At 47.1% G+C, this 26,715-nt stretch overlaps 1 protein-coding gene across 5 annotated transcripts in view; it reads left to right on the top strand.

The window, feature by feature from the left end:
• Positions 1 to 26,715, top strand: part of CAPRIN2 (caprin family member 2) — an 857,580-nt gene that overhangs the window by 134,641 nt on the left and 696,224 nt on the right. For all 5 annotated transcript variants that reach the window (XM_078673768.1, XM_078673767.1, XM_078673766.1 and 2 more), the window contains exon 7: positions 17,549 to 17,698. In XM_078673768.1, coding sequence (XP_078529894.1) covers positions 17,549 to 17,698 — 150 coding nt within the window. The remainder of the gene's footprint in view (positions 1 to 17,548; positions 17,699 to 26,715) is intronic.

The raw sequence follows: 26,715 nt of genomic DNA, 5'->3' as shown, positions 1-26,715 counted from the left end.
ACCTACCATATACATAACCACAGTGAACATCGATAAGTCATTTTTGTGTTCTCTTTTTCACCACAGACCGCAATTGCTGCAGTGACAAATCAGTATTTTTCCGTGACAGCATCCCACTGTCATGAGACTGTAAGCATTCTCATAGATTTTTTCACACATTAAGGTGGTGATGGTGTCATTCTATTTTTGCTTGGGTTTGTGCATGGAAAGGATATGTGCACTGTACTTCTGTTTCTTACACACAGGTCTTTGGTTCCTTTGCCATTGCGTCACATATTAAGTATTTATATGTAATTCCATACTTTTTATGTTCAATATTAGGGTTTCTCTGTCGGCTTCAAACAAATTGTCCTGAAGATGGTCTGAAAGACGAAAACAGAACCGACCGAAACGTTGACTTCTGCATCTATTTCCAAGTGGAAATTTCTTTTCCCCAAGTTACACTTTTTCAGTTTTGATATTTGTGACTTGTGATATATTTGGAATAGTTCCTATATTTATGTACTGATAGCACAATTTGATTTTGGCTTCTCTACATAATGTTGTTGCTGTGTGAAGTCTTTATCCATTTATTATTGTGTACCCTACTTTTCATGCCAAAATAAGATTGACATTCTTTTTCAAATAAGTTTTCCAGTGTCTTTTTTTCCTTTGTTTTCATTGTTGTTTTGTTGTCTGAAGACACTTAGTCAGGGATGTCACTCCAACTGGAGATAACATCCCTGACTAAGTCTTTCAATTTAGCACAATTATTGCCTAAATAAAATCCCTTGCAGGTGTTCTTTACTACTTCCCAAACCTCTAAGGGTAAATTGGGTTTCCCTCTTTTACTCATTTTCTGGAGGGTAGCACCTTTCAGGTATTTGAGGAGAATATTGCATCCAAACACTCCTTTCTGCTGAGCGGAGTACGGCAGGGCTTGTTGCTTAGCCCTACCCCTTTCAATGTTTATATGGCCCCTCTGGCAGCCATTGTAGCCCCCTCTGGTATACGGCTCGTTGCCGATGACAATCAACTGGTGGTTGGGTTAAACCAAGCCGATCAAAAAACCAGTGCCCTCTATACTTGTCTGGAGGACATCTCAAACTGGATGGATGCATCCCAGCTCAAGCTTCATGGTGGCAACACCGAGATTATGATATTGGGTAACCCCCTCAGTTTTAAGTCCAGGTCCATGTGGCCTTCTAGCATGGGGCCACCCCCGGTCCTAAAGTCGGAAATTAAGAGCCTGGGCATATGGCTGGACCAGGACCTGAGCTTTAGGACTCAGGCCAGGAGGACGGCAGCCCTCTGCTATGGCCTTCTTAAAATGGCCTGTAAAGTTCTGCCCCTCCTTCCCTCCTAAGCAAAAAAAGTACTGGTCCAATCACTCATACTATCTAGACTGGACTATGGGAACGCACTTAATTTGGGCTCCCCCCACCTCAGTCTCTAAACTTCAGTCTGTTCAAAATAGCGCCGCCAGACTTCTGACAGGAGCTGCAAACAGACAATTGGCAAAACCTGCACTCCGGTCCCTCCATTGGCTCCCTCTGCAGGAACGCATTAGATTCAAGGCTCTATGCCTGGTACATAAGTCTATGTAGGGGCTCTGTCCTCCTAGTAACTCAGCCATGATACGCCCATATTAAGCAAATAGGAAACTACCGTCAGATGACCTGTACCTTGCCGAGGTCCCTAGGATCAAGAAGTCCAGAAGTGTGCGGTCGGCTTTTTTCTTATAATGCCTCCAAACTCGAACTCTCTTCCATTACATCAGCGTACAGTCCCCAATCCTCTTGTTTTCCGTATACAACTGAAGACAGTTATGTTTCCATATTTGTTCTGCTTCCCCTGCTTGTTTATCAGCGCTAGGACGCTTCCGGGTAGCCACGCGTTCTATAAATGTCCTTCCATTCCATAAAGAGGACAGTGCCTACTTTACTAAATGCGACCGCTCATGATCCAAAAAAGACTGTCAGCAACACCCAAGAAGGATTTAATTTCTTGTCACCACTGCTCTGCTACAATATGTATGATAGGTTAATACAGCGGATGGAAAAAACTATTTAAATGTAACCTTCTGGCATACCATTGAAGTTCATCATACCTATATTATATACACAGAAAAATGAAAGGAAAAAATTGACAATCTTGTAACTGTACTATTGTAAGGTGAAAATGACATGGTTTGCATGAATTGTCCAATAAACACATTTAACACATGACCGGCATAAAATAAAAGTTGCAGACCCAATTACCACCTTTACCATATTCGTTCTCAAACTCCATTTCATTATATTCTCAGACTTCTACAGCAGTGTCTCCTTTGCACGCATCTTGTTACCACCTTTCAGGATGTATAAGAGCCCCAAATAAAATTAATATTTAGCAGAACATGCCATAGTCATCTGAATCCACATTTAGGCACTTCAGCCTAGAGTTTGCAGTCAGTTCCAGGTTTTGGTGGAATAGATTTCTCATACGTATACTTATAAAAATTGCTACACCAAGACTTCAAAAGAAGTTCAGAGTGTCTGAGCAAGAACTATCCTACCTTCTTCACGAACCTAACTTTCAATTTCAGTTGTCTGAAAAATTGTGCCTCTCTGATCCTGAAACATCAGTCCTAGCATCAGGATAGTTAGAAAATTGATGCAACAGGGTGCATGTATGCGGTACAGGTACAGTAGCGATCAAAACAGCGAGTGATATAGCTTTGTTGGGCAGGCATAACAGATTATTTTGGGAATTCCTGTCCTTTTGTGGGAAAAGTTGCCCAAAGTATGCAGACAATACCTAGAGGTACTCAAAGAACTGTTGATAAGCTACCAAGTCATCATTGCTGCTCTTGACAGCCAAACAATTCTTAAGCCAATCAATGAGTGATCACATAAATCCCAACTACTCACCCATGAGGGTTTCAAGGTACTGGGTTGGTGGTAATGGGGGGGGGCTGCAATTCAGTTGAAGAGCAAGCTCTGGAGGTCCTTCCTGAATCGCAATGGTTATTGCCTGAAGTGCAGAGGCAGGGAGTTCTGGATCTTTGCTTCGAGGTAGAAGGATCAACCTCCAGCTATGCCCTTGTGGATACTTGGGATGGTGGCCAGGGCTAATTGGGAGGATTTGCGATGTCTGATGGGACTGTAGAAGGAGAGGCGGTGATTGAGGTATGGCATTGTAGACTGCTTTGTAGGCATGCATGAGAAGCTTGAAGGTCTCCGGTGTCTGGTAGTGTGGTTGCAGTTTAGGATGTCCAGGATGAATCTGGCGGAGTAGTTCTGGACTGTATTCTGTTTTTTTGGGAGTTTCTGGGTGGTGCTGGCGTAGTGCATTGCCTTAGTGGTCATCTGCTAAGTGCATGGGTGACCGTTTTCCTGGATTCAAGGGGGATCCATTTTAAGATCTTACAAAGGATGCTGAGCAGGGGGAAACAGGAGGACGAGACTGCGTTGATTTGGCAGTTCATTGATAGCGAGGAGTCCAGGGTGACGGAGGTTTCGTGCGTGGCCCGTGGGAGTGAGGGTGGGCTAAATTCAGAGCTGCGCGCCACTAAGTCGTCCCAGGTGGAGGAGCCCAGGAGAGGCCTTCGGTCTTGTCGGAGTTAAGCTAGAGTCAGCTGATCTTCTTCTGAGTGGCAACTGGCTTCATCCTGTTGTGGAATTTGCGCTTGACGGCTGTGGGTTAGTCTGTGAGCGAATCTGCTGGGTGTTGTCGTGTAGGAGATAATGTTGAGTCCGTGGCTTCTGATTGGTGCAAACAGGCCCATGTAGATGTTGAAGAGTATGGGGCTCAGGGAGGATCCCTGAGGCATTCCTCTACTGATCTGAGTTGAATGGTGGGAGTCTGACTCTCTGCTTTCAGCCGGTGAGGAAGGAGCAGATCCATTCTAGGGCATTGTCGCGGATGCTGACTTCATGGAGTCTTGCGCAGAGGGTGTGGTGGGAAACTCTCAGTAACCGAGAGATCCAGGAGAATGAGTGCAGCAGTCTCATCTCGGTCGAGGAGGTTACAGATGCCATATGTGGCGGTGAGGAGAGCGGTCTCTGCTGTGATTGCCTCTGAAGGTCCAGGATGTTTGTTTTGATAAAACCAGAGTTGGGCGTTGATGGCTTTCTCCATGACTTTGGCTGGTAAGGGGAGCAGAGATGGGTCTGTCCTGAAGTTCTGTCTGGTCGGCAGAGGATTTCTTCAGCAGGGGGTTGATCTCTGCATGCTTCCAGTCTTTCTGGAAGGTTGCAGACTCTATGGGGCAGTTGATAGTACAGAGTTTGAGTGTAATGAAGTTGCCGGAATTGAAGATGTGTGAGGACCGGGATCAGAGGGGGGCTCTGAAGTGGATGCTCTTCATGATCTGGAGAGTCGTCCAAGGGGAGGGTAGTACAGTTAGTCTAGGTCTGCTAGGGGTTGGAGCCATTGGGTGTGGTGTTTGCATGTGCAGTGGGTGAGTCTTGGGTTATGAAGTGGTCATAGATCTCATTGATCTTAAGGTGGTTGGTGGAGTTGTTGCAGAGGTCTTGAGACGAGGGCGGGGTGGGGAGGTGATATCTGCTGTCTGTTCTGGGTTTAGCAAAATCATTGACCCTGGTCAAGAGTTCTTCGCTGTTGTGTGCATTGGTGTTCCTCAATGGTTGCTTTCTTTGTTATTCTGATGAGGCAGTGGCGTGTGGTGACAGCGGATTTCAAGGCTGCTCCTCTATCTTTACTGGTGCAGTCTGCAGATGCACCTGGACGCTTTGAGGGTGGCGGATAACCTGCTGGCTTTCTTGGAGGGCTGATTGCCTGAGGGTTTCCTGAGTGGGGCCAGTGTATTGGCACAGTCGGAGATAAAGTGGTGGAGGTTTCATGCAAAGTTGTTGGCATCCATGGAAGTCTGTGGTAGGGTCTTACTGAGGGAGGTGGTGAGCTGGTCTTAGGTGACCTTGTGCCAGCTTCAGTGAGAATTGTGGTGGGCTTGGTAGTGTACAGTGTTTGGTGAAGTGGACACAGTGGTGGTCGGTCCTGTGGGGCTTGGAGGTGTGGCTGACAGTGATGATGATGCTTGTGGAGAAGATTGGGTCGATCGTGTGTCTTGTGTGGGTTGCTGTTGTGACAAATGTTTGAGTCCAATTGTTGTGAGGTTCTCCAGGAGGGTTGTGGTTATGGTCTTCATGGTTGTCCAGGTGGATGTTGAGGTCGCCAAGGAGGATGTAGTCCATGAAGTCTGTTATGGCTTTGCTGAAGGGAGGGGGTGGGGGGGCCGCGGAGGTGCTCTATGTTGGGTGAGTGCTCTTCTGAGCTGGTTGGAATGTGGAGGGTGTCTTGTTAATGATGGCGATGCCTCCTCCTGGTAGTTTGATGCGATACTTGGGGGTGGAGATTGAGATGTCCGGGCCTGAGCTGGAGTTTATCCAGGTTTCTGTGAGGAAGGCAATGTCAGGGGAGATGGAGTCGAGAAGGTCCCAGGTCTCCACAGCGTGTCTTGAGTAAGAGGGTGATGAGTAGGATGCATCTGAGGTGGTTAGGTCTAGTTCTTGAGTCTTGTGGTCAATGGGTCTTGTGTTCGCAGGCCGGCGTAGGTGCAGGTGAACAGGCCTTGGTTGTTCTTCAGCAACTCTAAGTGGCGGGCGTGGATCGTCCAGTGTTGAGGGTGTGGAGCCACACACCCAGTTAAGGATAACTAACTTTCCTTTCAGAGGGTCAGTACTGCTTGATACACATGATTGAGATGGAAAATCTAAAGGAAAAGGTCTTCAGTGGGCATACTGTCAGTGTGGGAACCATCAGCAACAACGAGACCTATATTACAGCGAACAGCAAACTGAACACTGCATCAATGTTACCAGTAGTCTCGAAAATCCAGACACCAATCAAAACAAATAAGCCCTCTCTTCCTTTCCTCTGTTTGACACTCGGGGCGGGAGTGTATCAAGACACCTGGAATAGTGCTGACAGATATTTTCAGACGAATGTTGAAGAATGAAAAACAAAGCAATCAAATTCAAATCTCTGCCTCCCACCGAAAAATGTGCCAAAACATCAGGTTCAATCTTTACGAAAGGAGGGAACCTGTCTTTCAGAAACCAGCAATGGAAACTATCCATCCATAACAGAGGAAGGTGTTTATTCAAGATATTTTTTGCTTCTTAAAGGAATTCCAGCCCATATTGCAATTGAGACCAGGCAGCTAGTACAATGGTAAGCGCACATGTTAAGGGTGTTAGCCTTCCACCAAACATATCCTTAACTTATGATAGTAGATTGGATGAACTCAGTGGATTTTGGTGACTCCTAATACAAAAATACCAAATGTATCTGAGAATCACCATGGGAAAAAGTCTATGGTTAATGCCAAGTGCTTCCTTTCGATCTAAAATCTGCTCCAAGTGTATTTTCCAAATGCATGACACTTATGGCAGCAACTATATGAAGACAGAACATCTATCGATCTATACATTGACGACTGGAAAACTGCAAGAAAGACTGGCCAAGTTCTAATTCACCCTCACAAAGGATGATACCAAATCGATAGTTCCATGCCCCCCTATGTTCCTTCTTCCTACTATTGGTGCCTTTATCAATATGAAGATTATTGCTCTACAGAGCAAAAATGTGAAACGTGAAAAAATATGTAGACATGAACATCTAATGTTAGTATTTTCCTAATAGTTTTAATTAATTTAAGGGTCTGCTGTCCAGGTCTTACTTTTGGAAAAGGATGCCTGCGCCATGTAGATAAAATTTGGAATTATCTGCAATTGTACCTTTCTTGTTGAGTGAAACTTCTGCTTACACGCTTGTTAACACTGTAGAATTTACTTCTTTACTAAACTAATGTTGCCACATCGATACATGATATCCCACTACTTGTAATGTGGTTTGTATATGTGGTAAATCTTTCAACGAGTAGTTAAAGGCATCAGTTATAATCCACCTAATGCACCAAGTACACTCTTTTGAATTTTGTAGCTAATTTTTAAATTGACATTTGAAAGCATTGGTGTTGCAGTGCATTTTACTGTGCTCCAAAACTAGACTGATAGTTTTTTATATAAATAAAATGTAATATCTTTAGACCAGTTATGGTTATACAAATGCATCAAGATGGGCATAAAAGTGAAGGCATCTTTGTATGTGAGTGAAGCATGTCTGGCCTACTGCTTTGACTCTGGTGGTTCAGTTAGCTCTAAATCGGTTTACCAGTTTCTCCACAACCTTTGATGCCTCGAAGTTCTCCATATTCATGGGGCCACACATTTTACATCCAGTGATGAACTGGTGAAGAGTAAACCTATTTTACTTTCTGTGCATATAGCGGAAGACATCAAAGTTCCTAAGTGCACACAGGGAATACTTTAAATGCAAACAACTTGCTCAACATGAATTTCCATTGCCAGACTTTCCATGGATTCCAGTAGTGAACTAAGTATAATAGGGTAGATAAATCTGTCTTAAACTCCATAAAATGCTCATTCACATTTGAGTTCATTTTACTTTTCAAATGCCTTTATCCTGACCTTCATATCCTCTGATCTCTTCCATAGTCTTTTTGAGATTGGTGTTCCACAGCTTTTTGGTTCTCGAAATGGGACTATCACATAGAACAGATCAGTACTAGGCGTAGAGTTATATTAATGTTTTTTAAACCTCCTGGAGTCCGATCAAACCTTGTCTGGGTCAGGTCACAGTATCTATTTTTGGAATTATCAAATATAAACCTACATAATATATAATGATAAACAGTATACCCATAGTAATTTTAAAGTAGACCGTATAGTATACCTGTATGTCCAGTGAAGTAGTGGCTCCATACAACTGAAGTAGAGACAGCAATATTCATTTGGATAAAGGTTTCATACCTTAAAGTAAAAGGAGAGCTTAATTCTTACACACCAGTCCTTTTTCCTACATTATCTAATGCCCCCCGCACCCCTGAGGCACACCCGCCCTGTCAAGTTTATGCAAATACTAGTCCCAGTACTGAAGAGGTGATGATGGTGGCTCTTTCCTTGCCCTTAATCTTCCCACAAACCAACAATCAATGTTTTGAGTTTGTGGTTTGTTTTTGCCATATGTAGGGCCACTGCATCATCCAGATTCCTCATCCAGTGATTTGTGTTTTTGGAATTCATTGGAGCTGGCCATATATCATAATGGTTACCTTCTACATTGTGTACAGGAGTAATATTTTCTGGACTGGCACTTTCCATTCTTCACTATTGTGATAAACATATCTACTAGAGGATCTCGTAACTGGTGGCAGCAGTCCAACAGTGAATATTCTTAATTGGAAACTCCGATAAAGTACATTCTCCTCCTGAGTAACTTCCTAAAATCTAAATGTTCTGTGAACCTGTTTCTGACTGTATTAGATCGCTCTTTAAAAATTGCATTCTTTTTTCCTAACAAGCTAACTTTTCAGAAATTGGAATAGAAACAAAATGTTACTTCCTTCAAACTTGAAAAGGAAATCTGTAAACAGCAATGGAAATTAATACTGTCAGTCTACAACTTCATGCCAGTGCCAATGGGTGTTAAATAGACGGTTGCAAAGGTGGAAGCATTTGGTCAATCTGTCAAAACAAATCTTTACCATTGTGAATCTTAGATGCCCATTGACCCAGTAACTGAATGGGCTCCTAAAACCTCAATCTTTCATAATCAAGCATACCAATTTAGAAAATTGTCAAAGCAGACCATGCCTTAAGTTGCAAATTAAATACTGATTTGAGCAATGCAGCCATAAAGCTCGTTGTTTCTAATTCATATTCACACCCACACCTGAACACACACCACTTTAGGCCGCTCATGTAAAATTAGACATTCGGGCTCAGTTTTTAGTTTTTTTTAATATCCAGCTTTCTCATGTCTGAATCTCTATAGAAGGAAACCAGATGTAACATAACTTCAAAGGGATCTACTTTAAGGCCAGGTCTCTGTCCTCTGCTCAGGTCATCAATGGTCTCAACTAAATTCACATCTTTAAATGTATTTTCTGTCCTGGTGGCTGTTTATAACCTGTGCAGTCCTAGCAAAGTATTAAGAGGGGGGGCAAGCACAAGTTATTCCTTGTGCCACACTTAAAGGCATCCCCTGCTTTTGCTTCTTGGTCCAGTTTACAGTTGATACTCATGAACTTCCCTACATAACTGGTATGCAAAAAATGTTCACTAAAAAAGGGCCCCACTCAAACTCACTTGACATACCTAATGCATCCTAATTCTGATAGATACATCTGCCGTGTGGATTCCTCACCTTGTGAATATCCCACTTGCGTCAGCAACATTCTGAAATTCTTTTCGTAGTCTCGTGCCGACGTGGACTTGGACGTCATAGAGACACAGCATCGCTGACGTCACCGACGCCTATAATAGGCCCACGCCAGCGTGATGACATCAGTTCCCTTTTTTCCGCTTCGTCGACCTTAAGGGTTATCGGGAATCTCAGTAGCCAACTGGTACTTTGTTGCCTTTTTTGCCTTTGTGTGCTTCTCTGTATCCAATTTCTTCGATGATGTCTTCGAAGAAGACCGGCCCCAAGCCCTGCAGGGAGTGCGGTAAAATGTCTATTACCGACCCACACAATGACCATCTGGTGTTTGAGTTCTGACCACGATGTAGATGATTGTTCATGTCGGAAGATGAATCCGAAGGCCCTGAGGGAGAGAGAAGCAAAACTCCCGGTGGCAAGACTGAAAGCTGGGAAAGAGAAATAGTCGAGATCTCGTTCTCGAAGGGCGAGGTCGAGGTCTGGATCTGATCATCCTCTAAGTCGAATTCGGATCCTGCTTCGAAATCGAAGAAGCATAAAAAGAGGAGACGAGTCCTGACATCGTTCCGGTAAGGAGTCGGGGTCACCGAAGAAGGTACGTTCTAAGGTGGTTACTCTTGATGTCTCTGAACCTGAAGGTGAGGTCTCACCTTCGGAGTCGCGAGTGCAGTCTCCGACTCTGGCTCCGAATCCGTCTCCTGCGCCGTCCCCTGCCCGAGAAGAGGAAGAGGTTCAGGAGGATGTGGATTCCGCGCCTGTCGAAGAGCCGAATCCGATTACTCCTCGATCAGCCTAAAGGTTTTCAGCCACCCTTTCCAACTCCAGGCCAGGACCCATCGGCGTTTCTGAACGCTATCTATGGTGTCTTCTCAAGGGCGTGGTACCCCTCTGGTGCACCTTCGGGTCCCATGGGTCCTCTGGCTTTCAATTTAGGAGTTCCTCACTCCTATCCTCCGGCTCTGTTTATGCCTTATATGCCGGCTCCGACGCCGCCTTGGCAGTTTCCGGCTCCGCCGAGGCCATCGACGCCGATTCCGATGTCGCCCGCTCCAAGTTGTCCTCTTGTACATCCCTTTGAACCATCGAGTTCGATGCTGACGTCGATCCCGAATCCGTCGGAGCCGATGGTGGATCCGGTTGCAAAACGTGTGAAGGAGAGATCCAGAAGAGAGGCTCAACGCCTTTTGGAAGAAAGGAGATACTTGGATTCACATTCTGATATGGAGGAAGGTGAATTGGATGAGGATTGTTTTGAGGAGTTGGCTGACACAGGAAGTCTGGATTTTTCTCCAGAGTGGGAGTTGCCCTCAGGCTCTGGTACGCCTTCTAAGGATGTTCAACCTTATCATTTAGTTATGAGGAAGGCGGCTGATCTCCTTCAATTAACTTTGCCAACTGTGGAATTTCAATCCAACATTCTAACCGAGGTCTTACATTCTCCAAACTCAGTAGTGGAACCTTTACTTCCATTTAATGATGCCTTGACAGAACCCATTTTGGAGGTGTGGAAGAAAACATTGTCAGCTCCTGCGGTTTCTAAGTGTCGCCAGGAGGTACAGGGTTGCTCCTGAGGACCCTGCTTTTTTGACCTCTCATCCTTCGCCGGAGAGCCTGGTCATTTAAGCTGCATGTTCTAAGAAGAATGTAAGCGCCTTTACCCAGGTTCCATGTGAAAAGGAGGCAAAGAAACAAGATCAGGTTGCTAAAAAGACCTTCTCCTCTGCAAGTATGGCATTAAAGTCAACAAATGCCACTTGTTTGATGGGGAGATATGTACATGCCCTTATGGATTCTTTGCGTGTTCTTACTCCTAAGGTTCCTGATGCCAACAGGAAGGACTTTGAGGAGGTGATCTCAGGCAGCAGCTCGCCAAGTTATACAAAGTGGTCTGGACACTGCGGACTCTGTGGCGCGCATCATGGGCACTGCTGTCGCTACTAGAAGGTTTGCTTGGTTAAAATCCTCGGAATTTTCGGCGGATGTTCAAGCAACTTTATTGGATCTTCCCATTGATGGGTCTGGTCTCTTTGGGAAGAAGGCTGATGCACCCCTTGAGAGATTTAAGGACAGTAGGGCAACTGCTAAGTCTTTAGGTCTTCAGATAAGAGGCTCTTCGTCCAACAAGAGATTCAGGGGTTTTTGTTGCTCTTCCTTTCGGAATTACCGACAAGGTCAGCAGCGGCAGCAACAGCAGCAGCAGCAAAATTCCATGTACAGATCATACAGGGGAAAACAGAGCACGTCCTCGTGGACGTCAAGCCTCTTCCTCCTCCACTTCCTCCAACCCTCCTGCCCCAGAAAAGCAGTCCTAGATCCGCCATACAGGATCATGTGGGTCCGGTGGGGGGTCGGCTTACCCATTTTCTACAGGATTGGGAATCGGTTACATCAGATCTTTGGGTTCTCAATCTTGTAGAAAATGGGTATGCCCTTCCCTTTCGGGAATTCCCTCCCAATTACCCGCCTTGCCAAGGTTTTTGCACCGAAGAACATCTGTTGCCTCTGCAGGAGGAAGTGCAGACTCTGTTAAGAAAGGGTGCGATAGAGGTGGTCCCAGAGCAGGAAAGGGATCAGGGATGCTACTCCCGGTATTTCCTGATACCCAAGAAGGATGGCAGTCTTCGTCCAATCCTGGATCTCAGGGTCTTGAATCTCTTTCTGAAACAGGAGAAATTGAAGATGCTCACCCTTGCTCTGGTTCTTCAAGCGCTGCTAGAAGAAGACTGGATGGTGTCGCTCGACTTACAGGATGCGTACTTTCACATCCCAATCCTGAAGTCGCACAGGAGGTATCTCCGTTTTACGGTGGGATCGCAGCACTATCAGTTTGCGGTCCTTCCGTTTGGACTTACTACTGCGCCTCGAGTCTTCACCAAGGTGATGGCAGTGGTGGCGGCGCATCTCAGAAGATCAGGGATTCCAGTATTCCCTTATTTAGACGACTGGCTGATCAAAGCGGAGTCGTCAGAGAGAGTGCTCCATCATCTGCGAGAGACAACCCAGTTGTTGTACAGGTTGGGTTTTTCGATAAATGTACCCAAGTCTCACCTGGTGCCGTCCCAGCGCAACCTGTTCATAGGTGCTGTACTGGACACAACTGTATGTCGTGCATTCCCTCCTCCACAAAGGATTCGCGACATACAGGAAATGATTCCTTTATTTTACAATGGAGCGGTCGTTCCAGTCCTGAAGGTCCTTCGCCTGCTCGGTTTGATGGCTTCATGCATTCTGTTGGTCAACCATGCACGCTGGCACATGAGGGCGCTCCAGTGGTATCAGCACAACGGGGATCTCAGGGAGTCTGTGAGGATCTCCAGAGAAGCTGCAGCGGATCTGTCTTGGTGGAGCGTGGAAGGCAACCTGTCTCAAGGCAAGCCTTTTCACCTGCCTCCTCCGGTGGCCACAGTAATAACGGATGCATCCACTCTAGGGTGGGGTGCTCATCTGGGGGATCTGGAGGTCAAGGGTCTTTGGTCTCCAGAGGAAAGGTTGCTTCATATCAACCTTCTAGAATTGCGGGCGATACGGTTGGCGCTCAAGGCCTTCCTCCCTTCGCGGTCGGTCAATCCAGGTTCTGACGGACAACACGACCGCGATGTGGTACATCAACAAGCAGGGAGGGGTAGGCTCGCAGTGTCTCTGCAGAGAGGCTCTGCGTCTCTGGTCCTGGGTTCAGGACCATCAGATTTGTCTGATGGCGAATCATCTGGCCGGAGTTCTGAACGTACGTGCAGACAGTCTCAGTCGGCAGTTCTCGGCCGACCACGAGTGGAGGCTTCACCCGGAGGTGGTTCGTCACGTCTTTCGGACGTGGGGAACTCCTCAGGTGGACCTGTTCGCCACTCGCGAGAATGCTCACTGCCTGTCATTCTGCAGTCTCCAGGATCCGTTGCAAGGAGCCTTGGGGGACGCGTTTCAATTGAGTTGGGGAAGACCACTCTTTTACGCGTTTCCTCCCATACCTTTGATTCCTCGGGTTCTGAGGAAGATTCGCCAAGACCGGGCCCAAGTCATATTGATCGCCCCGGACTGGCCAAGAAGGGTGTGGTATACAGATCTTCTCCACCTCTCCTCTCGCCCTGCGCTCCGTCTCCCTCTCAGGGCAGACCTCCTCTCTTGGATGGAGGGGCAGGTTCTACACCCCCACCTCCAGACATTGCACCTTCATGCCTGGAGATTGAACGGGGCAACCTGAATTCATTTTCTCTCCCGCCTGACGTGGTGGATGTCATCTTGTCAGCCAGGCGTGACTCCACTAAGTCCATCTATTCCTTTAGGTGGTCAAAACTTGTCACTTGGTGTGGAGAGAAATCTATAGACCCTTTGAGAGCCCATTTGTCTGATGTTCTCCAGTTTGCCCTCTCTGGCGCAGCAGGGGCTTGCTGTTACCACAGTGAAGGGCTATCTTTCAGCGCTGTCGGCATTTCTCTGTTTGCCTGATCAGCCATCTCTTTTTAAGTCTCCTGTAGTGTTAAGGTTTTTGAAGGGCCTCTCAAATAAGTTCCCTCCTACTCCTTTCATTGTGCCTCAGTGGGACTTAAATCTTGTCTTGACCTTTCTGATGGGTGCTCCCTTTGAGCCTCTTCACAAATGTCCTATGAGGCTTCTGACTTTTAAGGCAGTCTTCCTTGTTGCAATAACCTCGACAAGGAGGGTAAGTGAGCTTCAGGCTCTTAGTTCCAAGCCCCCTTTCTTGACCATTCATGCTGATCGAATGGTTCTTAGGACCAGGGCTGCTTTTCTTCCTAAGGTGGTGACTCCTTTCCACCTTGGTCAATCCATTACCCTCCCTACCTTTTATCCTCCCCCACATCCTTCCAAGGAGGAGGAGAGGTTACACCATCTGGACCCTAAGAGGGCGGTGTCTTTTTACCTGGACAGAACTAAAGACTGTCGTTTGGATGACCAGCTCTTCGTTGGTTTTGCTGGCTGCAAAAGAGGAAGAGCGGTCCATAAAAGAACCTTGTCAAGATGGATCGTACTATGTATAAAGATCTGCTACTCTTTGGCCGGTAAGGAACCTCCAGAGGGTATAAGGTCTCATTCTACTAGAGCTAAATAGTCAGCCTCGGCATTGGCTAGAGGTGTTCTTGTTGAGGACATTTGTAGGGCGGCAACTTGGTCTTCCCTCCACACGTTCGCGAAGCATTACTGCTTGGATTCCGAGGTGAGGAGGGACGGCCATTTTGCGCGCTCTGTCCTTCAGGATTTCCTGGTTTAGAAGAGTGGACACCCTCCTCCGGGAGTGGGGACTGCTGTGGGACTCTATTCACAAGGTAAGAGATACATCTGCCGTGTGGATTCATCAGAAGAACAAGTTACTTACCTTCGGTAACGCTTTTTCTGGTAGATACAATATCTGCCTGTGGATTCCTCACTGACCCACCCGCCTCCCCGTTGTCCACTCTTCTATGCCAGAGTTAGTGTATTGTAATGTATATTTATTTTGTTAAGGAAATGTTACAATTGCTTTCCTGTATTTGCTTTACACTGTGTGTTTTACCTTGACTATTGTGTACTGTGTATACTTTGTATATATCTACTGTCATGGTGTTCTTTAACCAGCAGTTCCTTAATAGCAAACCATCTAATGCCACTTGATTCCAGCAACGTTTTCATCTGGGTTTTTGCTATACAAGGAACCCCTTTTTTCCTTAACACAAGCCTCCATTTCTTCTCTGAAGCAAAACAAATTAGTAATGACTTTGTATTCATTATACACAAGATTTCCACCTTCTGAGATGGTTCCAAAATAGATTTATTTGGGTTTGCCCACTAGCCCATGTATTCAGCACTTGGTCAGTTAACAATTGCTATTACAGCACTTAAACATCCTGAACTGTCAAAAGAATATTGCCTTAAAGACACTACTGCCATGATTTAGAGCAGCAGCTACTTGTAGAAGGTGAAAAATAAGTTAAGTAATCTGCCAATCACTACTCTTCAACTTAACTGCATGAATCTTTGTGACACGCCTAATGTTAACGAACCTTGAAATACACGCACCTATCAAATCCTTGTAAACCAGTCAGTCTTCAATTACGAAGTGTTAACATCTCTTCAATTTTGATGTGCCCATATATCCGCCATCTGTTAAACTTTTAATTACTTTCCAAATCAAGTCTATTAGAAATCTTTATTGACAAAGATGGAGTACCCTGTCTGTCACAATGGTCTGTATGGAACCCGTCCATGCGAGCTCCTGAAATGCTATTTAAACCAGAGCCTTCTCCTGAGCCAAAAAACCTGTATTGTGGCACACTGTCCTAGACTCTGCATATTAAGCAGTAGCCAAGGATCTGTGGTATTCTCTCCCATTCCACACACTGCCTTGAACTCCCAACTGCTTTTTGGTGAGAAGAAACTAAAGTGAGGAAATACACCATGTACTTGAAGAGGAAACAATATCCAGCTCAGGGCTCGGACTAAGTCTCTACCAGTCGCATCCACCCAGCTGGAGTTTGAATCCTATGATGGCTTGCGACATGCCATAAAATGCATTGCATCTGCCACACCGCAGCTGGCCTGGAAACTGAAATTTGTATCTGTAGTAACTGGCCTCTACAAGAAACCATGAGATCATAAGGTAAACTCTCCCAGGGCAATTCCAACAATACATTATGTGTATGCAGATACAACTCTACAGTGCTACCTTGTGCCTCTCAGGGGTATAATGCCCTGCAAACAGAGGATTAAGCATGCATGGCAATAATGCAGAATAGATGCCCAATATTTCAGTCTGTCCCAGAAACCTTTTTAATTGCTTCGACCCTCTGTTACAAGCTGCCTGAATACAGAGCGTGTTTTATTTTTAAATGAGTGCAATTCCTTGACCAAAAGAATCTCCTCAAATCTAAAAAAAAAAAATAAAAAAAAAAAAATAATTCTCAGTATAGTTTGTATACATTAATAAATTCAAACGCAGAATAAAATGTAAAGTGCCTATCCCCTGTGCAGCAGCAGCATGAGTTATGCTTCTGTGGTACAGTGTAAACAAGTGGTGAGTATATAGGCCTTAGTCTAAAATCCCAAACTTATAGAAAGCAGACGTGCCTCAAACATAACCAGTTCAGTAACTTAGCTGTTATTCATGCTGAAGTTTGAGCTTTTTATGCCTGCTTCAGGGTTAACAACTGTTTAAGCCTCTTTAGCTTGCTTTACTACTAACAGCATCTTTCATTTAGTAAATCCGTAGGATTCTTAGGGAGGTGGGGTGGTCCATATGTTCCCCTTCCTACCCAAATTCACTAGATGTTTCAAATCACACCTAAAATTCAAACTCTTCTCACTTACATTTAAAGCAATACACTTTGGCCAAGGTCACAGCAGGGTCACGATGGTTAGGAGCAAAGACTCCCCTTGCTAGAACATCTGATATGAAGACATTAGCAACTTTAAATCAGGCTCTTACCTATGCAAGCCCATATAATCGGGGCTTTGTTCTTCCAGATGTTAGCTGAGTTTGGATGTTTAAGACTTAGTTGGGAAATGGCTTACTCACATCCAGCTTTAGACTGCTTCATTTCTGATCGACATATCAACCCTGTAATATTATATTTTGTATTCTCCTGATGTGCTTACGTGTCTCCATGGAAGGAATTTCATTACCATACAGGTAGTGTATGAAATATACTATGTATGCAATATACTATAAAAATAAATCCCTGTACCCTTATACTTGCAAACCTTTTTTTGTAGAATTCATAATGGTTGTTAAATATGTTTTTACTTATAAATGCATTTCAGTTTAACTACTTGTATCGCTTATTCTGACTTTAGTAAACGTCAACTGTGCAGAGAAAAGGAATCTTTAGTAACCTAGAATTGTACGTATATAGCAACAGTTAACATGACAATGTATCGCTCAGTTTCTAGGTAAGCTTGATATTCAAATCAGTGCGTGCCAGCTAAAAAGCAGGGTTTGACATCTGGGTACTACAGCATGGATAAGTAGGGTTACACGAGGAAATAATTAAAGAGGAGCGCTGTGTTTGTAGTATAGGTAGGGCACATTCTAGTTAATGCTAGTTAATGTATTGATATGCAGTGACCAGCTTGAAGTTTGACGATTCTTGTTTAAGTAACACAGCATATTATGCTTATTAAATAGGGCACCATTGCTATTCTATTTTCGAACATGACTTAAGTGTGTGCTTAATTTATTCTATATTTTATTTGGGCAAACGCAAGGCATTCTCATTTTAGTTAAATGTAGTAAGATCATTTTAGACCTATAAATATTCTTTTAGTATGGAAATAAATGTACGCATCCTACTAGAGTTTTCTTGTTTTTACTAATTTTGTTTTTGCAACCTTTTAGATAAAAACCTCAAGGACATAATGGCTAAAATACTGAACTGTGGATATTTTGAAAGTATTCCAGCACATAATGTTAACGAAAAAGTAGATTTTCAAGAAGATATGAAAAAAACAGAGGCTTCATCTAAGACAAAGGCTGACAAACCTTCAGGTCATATTTTTGAATTCTCTATTTCCATCGTGAGCGCCCTTGATTTTTAGTAGGAAATGTTCAGATATTAGATTTTGTTTGATTGTACGAAAGCACTCTGGAGTGTATAAAGCTGAAAGGGGCTACTCAGTGTTTATAATGGTAGCAAATGATCGGTAAAATGTTCTGTAGTAGGGGTTCGCTGTGTATAGTCATAATCTAGTGAATAGTCCCGCTCATGTGCGGGGCCCCCGGAGCAATCAAAAATAATCTCTTAAACGGTCTTCTTTGCAGTAGTGCATAGACACTTAAGAGAGAAATAAAGACCGATAATGCAGCCTATACATGCAAGGCTACACTGTCCAGTACTTCAACTAGAAATGCAAAGTATATTCCACCAATATCACATTTAAACCGGTCTGCCAGGTTTCACCCCCCCTCCGCCCCCCTTCACCAAATCCTTGGAATTATAGAGGAAGCACAGGACAGACAAGCCCCCATAGGCTGCCATTATGTGGCTTAAAAAGGGATACTGTGCCTTTAAGAACTTTCCAGAACTCTCCTGGTATCCCAGAATGCACAGCATCTCCCTCCACTTTCAGTTTTTTTCCGGCTCTGGAGCATTGAGCTCTCCTTTTTTGGGAATTTTTCTACTAATTGTGCACTTTTAAGTGTGTTCACTCGACGTGTTTTGCCTCTTATCTTTGTTGGAGTTTCTCTGGGTTTTTGGACTGCTCTTTTATCAAATATGCCTGCCTTATTTGATAAATGTCCTGAGTGCTCCTGGAAAAAGGCAAAATCGGATTTTCACAGGGTTTGCATCCTGTGCCTGCCTGAATCTCATGTTCCTGAGGAGTGTGATAACTGTCTGCAGTTCCCTGAAGGACAGGGAGAAGACCGGGCTCCAAGGTTTGGAACCGAGAAGGCAGCAAGGACAAGGTGGGTCTGGGCATGAAGTGGCTCCTTCCTCTGCCCGTGCGCCGACCTCTGGGGGGCTCCCCAGTAAAGAAAAGTCCAGAAAACGCCACCGGTCTCCGTCGACGTCGATAGCCTCGACGTCGGCGTCGAAAGGAATGACCACAGTCTCTTCCCAGTCTCCCCAGGGCTCTGGGTCGAAGCGCCTTCGACATCGAGGGGACTGACGTCAAGACCTCCGACGAGGTCGACGTCTAGGACTGATTCGTTGTCGAGCAATCATCAACGTCGAGAGAGGTTGAGACGCCGGCGCTCGCCGTCGAGGTGACACCGCCGGTCACCGCCGACGTAGACACGGAAGTCAGCGACGTAGAGACAAAGGTCGTCGACGCTGAGAAGATCGCCGACGTAGAGGCACAGACCATCGACGTCGAGGCACAGACCATCGACGTCGAGGCACAGACCATCGACGTCGAGGCACAGACCATCGACGTCGAGGCACAGACCATCGACGTCGAGGCGCAGACCATCGACGTCGAGGCGCAGACCATCGACGTCGAGGCGCAGACCATCGACGTCGAGGCGCAGACCATCGACGTCGAGGCGCAGACCATCGACGTCGAGGCGCAGACCATCGACGTCGAGGCGCAGACCATCGACGTCGAGGCGCAGACCATCGACGTCGAGGCGCAGACCATCGACGTCGAGGCGCAGACCATCGACGTCGAGGCGCAGACCATCGACGTCGAGGCGCAGACCATCGACGTCGAGGCGCAGACCATCGACGTCGAGGCGCAGACCATCGTCGTCGAGGCGCAGACCATCGACGCAGAGCAAACGCAAGACGACGTTCGACGTCTAGGACCAATCGTCGACGTCAAGGAGACGCTAGTCGACGTCAAGGAGATGCTCAGCATCAAGGAGGAAGCCTAGACGCACCAGGACAGAGTCCTCTGCGTCAGCAAGTACACGATTGCGAGGGCGCCGTCGCTCTTCTACGAGGGGTAGGGCCTCAAGATCGCCCCCCTCTGGTCAGAAGAAGAAAAGGAGAGTGGGACAGTCTCCGGGCTCGGAGTACTCAGGTTTATTCACCCGCTAAACCCAGGTCACCTACACCTCCTCCTTTGCCTGTGTATCCTCTTCCGCGGAACCAGACTCCTCCTCCACTACCTCCACCTCCTACTGCACCACCTCCGGTGCCTCCTCACCGTCCTTCTCCACCAGCTCCGCCAAGGTCGGCCTCATTGCCTCATTTGCCGACGCCGCCTATGGGGCTTCCGCAACCTAGGCTCCCGGTTCGGCCTCCGCAGCGCCCTACTGTCCGGCCAGCGGAACGCCCGAGGCCGTGGAGGTCGAGGTCTCGCTCGAGACGGAGAGATAGGTCCAGGAGTTGCCGTCGCTCGTCCACGAGGTCCAGACTGCGCCGTAGGAGGGACGGGTCTAGATCCCGCCACACTGATTCAGGGACTACTAGCCGACCATGTCGGACTCCCCTCGAACGAGGGTGTCCCCGATCGATGAAATTACCTCCTTCCAGGAGGTTTTACTGCGAGGAGCGGCCAAGTTAGGCATCACACTCACGGTGCCCACGCCCCTGACGCCCGTTATCTTCGAAACGCTGCACAAGAAGCAGTTGTCTCGCCCATTGTTGCCGTTAGTGCCAGGGTTGGTGGAACCCGCCATGGAGCTCTTCCTCACCCCTGTGGTTACGAAATCAGATCCTTCCAGGCTGCATAAGTATCTGGCTCCTGACTCTGATCCGGCTTTCCTCCGTTTGGACCCTGCGCCGGACTCCGTGATTGTGACGGCGGCGAGGAAACACGCCACCACCCAGTCATCGACAGTACCTCCAGACAAGGAGAGCCGCTGGATGCATTCGGCCAGTAGGAAGGTCTGTGGGACGGCCGCCACGTCTATGAAGGCCGCTAGTGCCTCGGCCTTGCTGGGACGTTATGATCGGTCCCTATGGGAGTCCCTCGCACGGTTCGTGGAACTTCTTCCCCGGGAGAACCGAGGATTTCCAAGAGATCTTGAACGAAGGACTCATGGTATCCAACCAAGTGATCAGATCTGCTGCGGATTCCTCCCTCCTGGCAGCACATGGATACTGTCATGGGGTCAACCTGCGGTGCCACGCCTGGCTGCGTTTGACGTCCTTGAAGCCTGAGGCGCAACAGAGCGTTGCCAATCTACCCTTCTCGGGCGAGACCCTTTTTGGGAAACATGCGGACGAGGAGATGGCCCGCATGAAGGTGAAGGTTGAGACCCTGACGGCTGTCGGGTTGGAAAGCCGAAGGAACAGAAGACCTTCCGCTCGTTCCAGAGGAGGTACGGGCACAAGGTAGAGGTCAAGGTCGACAGGCTGGGCAGCAACAGCCGTAGCAGCAACAGTTCCAACGACGCCCGTTCCAAAAGCGCCAGAGGGGCTGCGGTGGTCAGCAGTCTTTCTGCGACCAAAGGCACGGCTGGGTCTAGGCCCTGAGGTGCTTCTTCCCCCTCATCCATTACCCTCTCCGGTGGGGGGGAAGCATCCAACATTACCTGGCAGAGTGGAGAAACATTACTCAAGACAAGTGGGTGCTGAATATTGTTTACAATGGATAGTCTTTAGTTTACCAGTCCGCCTTCAGTGATTCCACCGGTTGCCTCTCAGTTCCAGCTACGCGAGCTCCAGGCGGAGGCCGACACCCTGTTAAGAAAAAGGGCGATAAAAGACGTTGCTCTGTCTTAAAGGGGAAAGAGCCTTTACTCCTGCTTCTTCCTGGTAAGGAAGAAAGACCAGAACGAGTTCAGGCCCATTCTGGATTTGCGATAAGCAAACAAGTGGATTCGCAGGGAAAAGTTTTGCATGCTGTCTTTGCACCAGATTTACCCTCAGCTGCAAAGGGGAGACTGGCTTTGCGCGATAGATCTGCAAGATGCGTACTTCCAGTTGCCCATTGCACGGAAACACCGTTCCTGCGGTTCCTCGTCGGCACCAATCACTCTCAGTACACCGTACTACCGTTTGGACTGAAGTCTGCACCCAGGACGTTTTCGAAGTGCATGGCTGTGGTGGCAGCGCACCTGCGAAGAACAAGGTGTTTGTCTACCCGTACCTGGACGACTGGCTGATCAAGGCCTCCACCTTCCAGGAAGCACAACTGCACTTCAACAGAACGGCTGTCCTGCTGAATCAGCTGGGGTTGCACATAAATATGTCCAAGTCTGTTTCGATCCCGGTCCAGGGCCTGCAGTACTTGGGAGCCTCCATCAATACGCTGTCAGGAAGCGTGTCTCCTTCGGAGGAGAGACTCCTATCACTCCTTCGGAAGGCTCAGGCTCTCATAGCTGCTCCATCTACAACAGCGAGGACGGTGTCTTCTCTACTGGGGTCGATGGCCTCTTGTATCTTCCTCACCCCACATGCGCGTCTACACATGAGGCCGTTGCAGGAATGCTTGGAGGATCAGTGGGACCAGAGGAAAGGGTGCTGGGACGACAGGATCCAGTTGTCTCATCATGCCCAACCGTCCCTGAGATGGTGGTGCTCGGCAGAAAATCTACTCAGTGGGGTTCCTTTCCACAAGGATATCCCGACTCAGACTATCGTGACGGATGCGTCCCTCCAGGGCTGAGGAGCGCATTCAGAACATCTACAAATCCAGGGAACGTGGTCTCCAGCAGAGTCCACGTATCGCATCAATTTCCTGGAACTCAGAGCAGTTCACTTGGCATTGAAGGCCTTTCATTCGTCCTTCCAGACCAACTCCTTGCTTGTACAGACGGACAATACGACCACGATGTATTATCTCAACAAGCAGGGGAGCTCAAGATCGCGCAGGCGATCTGGCACTGGCTGTTAGCCAGTGGACTGATGATAACGGCGACTCATCTGCCAGGTGTGCAGAATGTTCAGGCGGACGCCCTCAGCAGACTACTTCAGGAAAACCGCGAGTGGCTCAAACGACGAGGTGCTCGGCGACGTCTTCGCCATGTTGGGCACTCCAGACGTGGATCTGTTCGCCACCGCCGAAAACAGCAAATGCCACGACTTCGCCTCGAGGTATTACCAGCCGGGGACTCTGGAGAACGCGTTATGGATCAGCTGGTCTAACAGCTTTCTGTACGCTTTTCCACCCATTCCCCTGGTTCCGGCGGTGCTCCTCAAACTGGCCCAATCCCGGGCGCGTATGATCCTCATTGCTCCGGAATGGCCCAGGCAGTGGTGGTACACGGACCTGCTTCATCGGTCGATCCTACCTCATCGGCGGCTGCCGTGTCGGCCGGACCTTCCCACGAAGTTCGGGGGGCAGATGGTGCACCCCAACCTCTCGTCGTTTAGTTTGGCAATATGGCCACTTGAATCTTCCTGAGGATTGCATGGACATATTGAAGGAGGCTAAGAGGCCATCTACTAGGACCTCTTATGCTTACAAATGGAAGAGGTTCTGCATCTGGTGCATGTCTAAGAGCTATGATCCGATGACCTGCAAGGAAGAAGTCATCCTTCCATACCTTCTGCATTTAGCTCAGTCTGGACTTAATTTCCATTCCATTAAAGTTCATCTCGCGATGTTGACTGCGTACAGAAAATGCCCTTCGCAGACTCCCTTCTTCCATATTCATGTGATTAAGGATTTTTTGGAAGGGTTGAAGGTGTTCCCTCCTGTTCGGCTTCCTTCGCCTGCATGGGAACTGAATGTGGTGCTGTCCAGGCTGACGAAGGAACCTTTCCAGCCCATTCGCAAGGCTTCACTGCAGCACCTGTCTTGGAAGGCGGCGCTTATCGTGGCCATTACATCGGCCCGCAGGGTGAGTGAGATTCAGGCATTGTGTTGCCAGGAACCTTATACTGTATTTCATGCTGCTAAGGTTGTTATGCGTACTCACCCTAAGTTCCTTCCCAAGGTGATTTCTGATTGTTATGTTAATCAGGTTATAACTTTACCGATTTTTTTTCCAGAATCCTTCCACTCCAGCGGAAAGGTCTCTTCATTCCCTGGATGTCAGAAGGGTGTTGAAATTCTATCTGGATAAAACCAAAGACATTCGCAGATCCGACCAATTGTTTGTCAACTATGGGTCGGTTAGGACTGGTCTGGCTACTTCGAAAAAGTCCATCTCTAGGTGGATTGTGTCTTGTATCCAGCTCTTATCAGAAAGCGAATAAGACCTTAGGGGGTAAGCCTAAGGCTCATTCCACCAGGGGCAAAGCGGCTACAACAGCTTTGCTTCGTAACGTTCCCATTGCAGAGATCTGCAAGGCTGCCACTTGGAAGTCGGTCCACACCTTTGCTAAGCATTACTGTCTGGACTCTGATGCCAGGGCAGATGCTCAGGTTGGGCAGGCTTCATTGAGAAATCTGTTCGCACAGTAGTGGTGTTGCCTTATTTTTCTCCACCGCCAGGTTATTTTTTGGATGGGCTTGCCATTCTATTCACTAGATTATGACTATACACAGAGATCCCCTACTACAGAAGGAGTAGTTTTTACCTGCAACTCCAGTTCTGTGGTAGGGGTATCTGTTAGTCATAAGCGCCCGCCCTCCTCCCCGGTGGAGGAAAAGGATAAACGATGAATGCTACAGGTCTAGCTGTATACACCTCCAAAAAGAACTGAAAGTGGAGGGAGTTGCTGTGCATCCCGGGATACCAGGAGAGTTCTGGAAAGTTTTCTTAAAGGCACTTTTTAAGCCACATAATGGCAGCCTATGGGGGCTTGTCTGTCTGTGCTTCCTCTCGATCATTCCAAGGATTTGGTGAAGGGGTGGGGGGGGGGGGAGTGTTTTCCATGGTGAAACCTGGCAGACAGGTTTAAATGTGATGTTGGTGGAATATCCTTTGCATTTCTAGTTGAAGTACTGGACAGTGTAGCCTTGCATGTATAGGCTGCATTATCTGTCTTTAATTCTCTCTTAAGTGTCTATGCACTACTGCAAAGAAGACTGCTTAAGAGATTATTTTTGTTTTCTCCGGGGTCCCCGCACATGAGCGGGACTATTCACTAGATTATGACTAGAACAGAGATACCTGTAACTCCAGTTCTGTAGTAGGTGTAAGAAACTACTCCTTCTTGCACAGCAATTTATTAAATGTTCAGGCTCTTTTAATGTATTCACTCTGTAAAAGTGGAGTGGAGATTACTTGTGTCTTCATATTCAGAATAGTTCTTGTTATTGATTATTGAACTGTATTATTTGTACAGGTTTGTCATTACTTTCCTTACCTGTTTAGGTCTCTCCCATCTCCATGGCTTTTCAGCCAAACACGTGCACGCGTTCCATTGCCTTCAATGGCAACGAATTCACGTGAGGCGATTTACTTGCGGGAGCGAGCGCTACCATATGGTAGCAATTATCGCGCAGGCCCCCATTTTCCCCCCTGCTTCTAGTGCGCGCATGCACACAACTCCAGGGCTTGTTTTTTGCCCCGCAATTTAATACAATAAAGCAAGAGTGTGCTTTCACTGCATAATAAACCACCGATAATAAAACAAGCCTTATTCACTTGTTACACTTTTCTTAGATGTACCTTTGGGAGCCGACGCCATGTTTGAAGGCTGACGCACTGCCAATTTTTTCTCACATCCGTAAAAGGACCCAATAAAGCGCGCAGAACCACCGTGGCATGAGGCCTGTTCACACACAGCCGTCCGCATATCTCCGGCGCCGCGTGAGGAATGCCGCCCATGAGTAGCAGATTGTGACATGCACATTTGTGTATTTTTCAAACACTGAAACGGATTATTATTGTTAATGGTTCAAGTCTTCACACCGAGGCCTAACCATCGCCAGACCTGTTTCCGCAGGATCACATGACCCCGGCGGGGGCACTGCCCTGGCCCTGTGTGTACTCTTCAGGGGGTGGTTGGGTGCCGGTGCTACCAGCACCGTGCTCTGTGTTAATGGAAGCCTGTTTTGAATTAGGTTGGGCAACCCTGCCTTTTCCAAGCGCTAGTAAGGTTTCAGGGGGACTCCCGCCCGCAGGCCTGCTCCACACACAGCTCGCTGCAGCAGGAGGGCAGGGAGCGCAACAAAGACAGTCTGTCTGCCACTGAAGTCTAACCCAAGGATTCCTTCGAACCCAGCGAGGGTCTCTCCTGGCCACAAAGGAGCCGCTATATTTCTAACACACAAGTGATTTTCTTTTTCACGCTGTAATGACTAAATAAATAGTGTATTTTATTTGAAAAGGAATTGTTGTGCGCAATGGGATCCAGGCTGGAATCAAACAGGCTTTATAACCTTCATCTCGCCCATAGTCATTCATCTCTCATTTTCACCATACCCCTTTTTTCAGTCACTTTCCCTGTCTTTCACTTTCTCTATTACCCTCTGTATGTTTCGGCAACACCTTACTCTTCACCCCCCTCCCTCCCCACTTTCTTGTTTATTTCTTCTTCCCATTTGTCATGCTAATTTTTCTTTCTTTCTTTGATTTGTATTTTTGCTTTCCTTTACCTATCTCCCTCTTTTGTTTCCTCTCCTCAGTCTTTCTTTTTTCTGTACCCAGAATGTTCTCTCGCTGTCCTACTTTCTTGCCCATTCACCTTTTTCCTTCTACTCGCCTTTACATCTTTGAGAGCTTTTCGTTGACTCCTAACAAGCATTTTAACTTTTCCTCTGTTCCCTATCCCCCCTGCTTCTTGTGCGCGCGCACACAGAACTGCCGGGCTTGTTTGTTTTTTTAAAACTTTAAGTGCGTGGCGCTCGTGTGGCCAATGCTTGTCTTGCTGTGTTTCATCCAAGGTGACTTTCGAAAACTCTTCCTGAAATATCGGCGTGTTTATCGATTGAAATAAATGTGTCTATATTCATATCCTCCTTTCCACGCATCACAGGAACCCGCCGCAGCAGGGGCCCCTGGACTGTAACTGCGTCTTGCTGCCTGTGAGTAGCTTAAACGCTTAAGCACTTGTCTGCTGTTTTGGTTACTGTACAGGGACACTTGTGGTAATCCTCTTAAAGAACGGCACGTGAACGACAAGTTTATGGAAAGAGTGGAAAATAGCGAGCCTTGGTAATGAGAGCGGAGACTGCTCTTTTCAGTCCCATGACAGAGGTTTCTATGCAGCCCTTGTTAATATTGGTGTGTTTTTCAGCCCCCCCGAAGCTTTCTAGAAGTCTCTGAAGGCTTAGTGT

Source organism: Lissotriton helveticus, chromosome 1_1, assembly GCF_964261635.1.
Source record: "Lissotriton helveticus chromosome 1_1, aLisHel1.1, whole genome shotgun sequence".
Taxonomy (NCBI): domain Eukaryota; kingdom Metazoa; phylum Chordata; class Amphibia; order Caudata; family Salamandridae; genus Lissotriton; species Lissotriton helveticus.
This window is presented reverse-complemented; position numbering and strand designations above follow the sequence as displayed.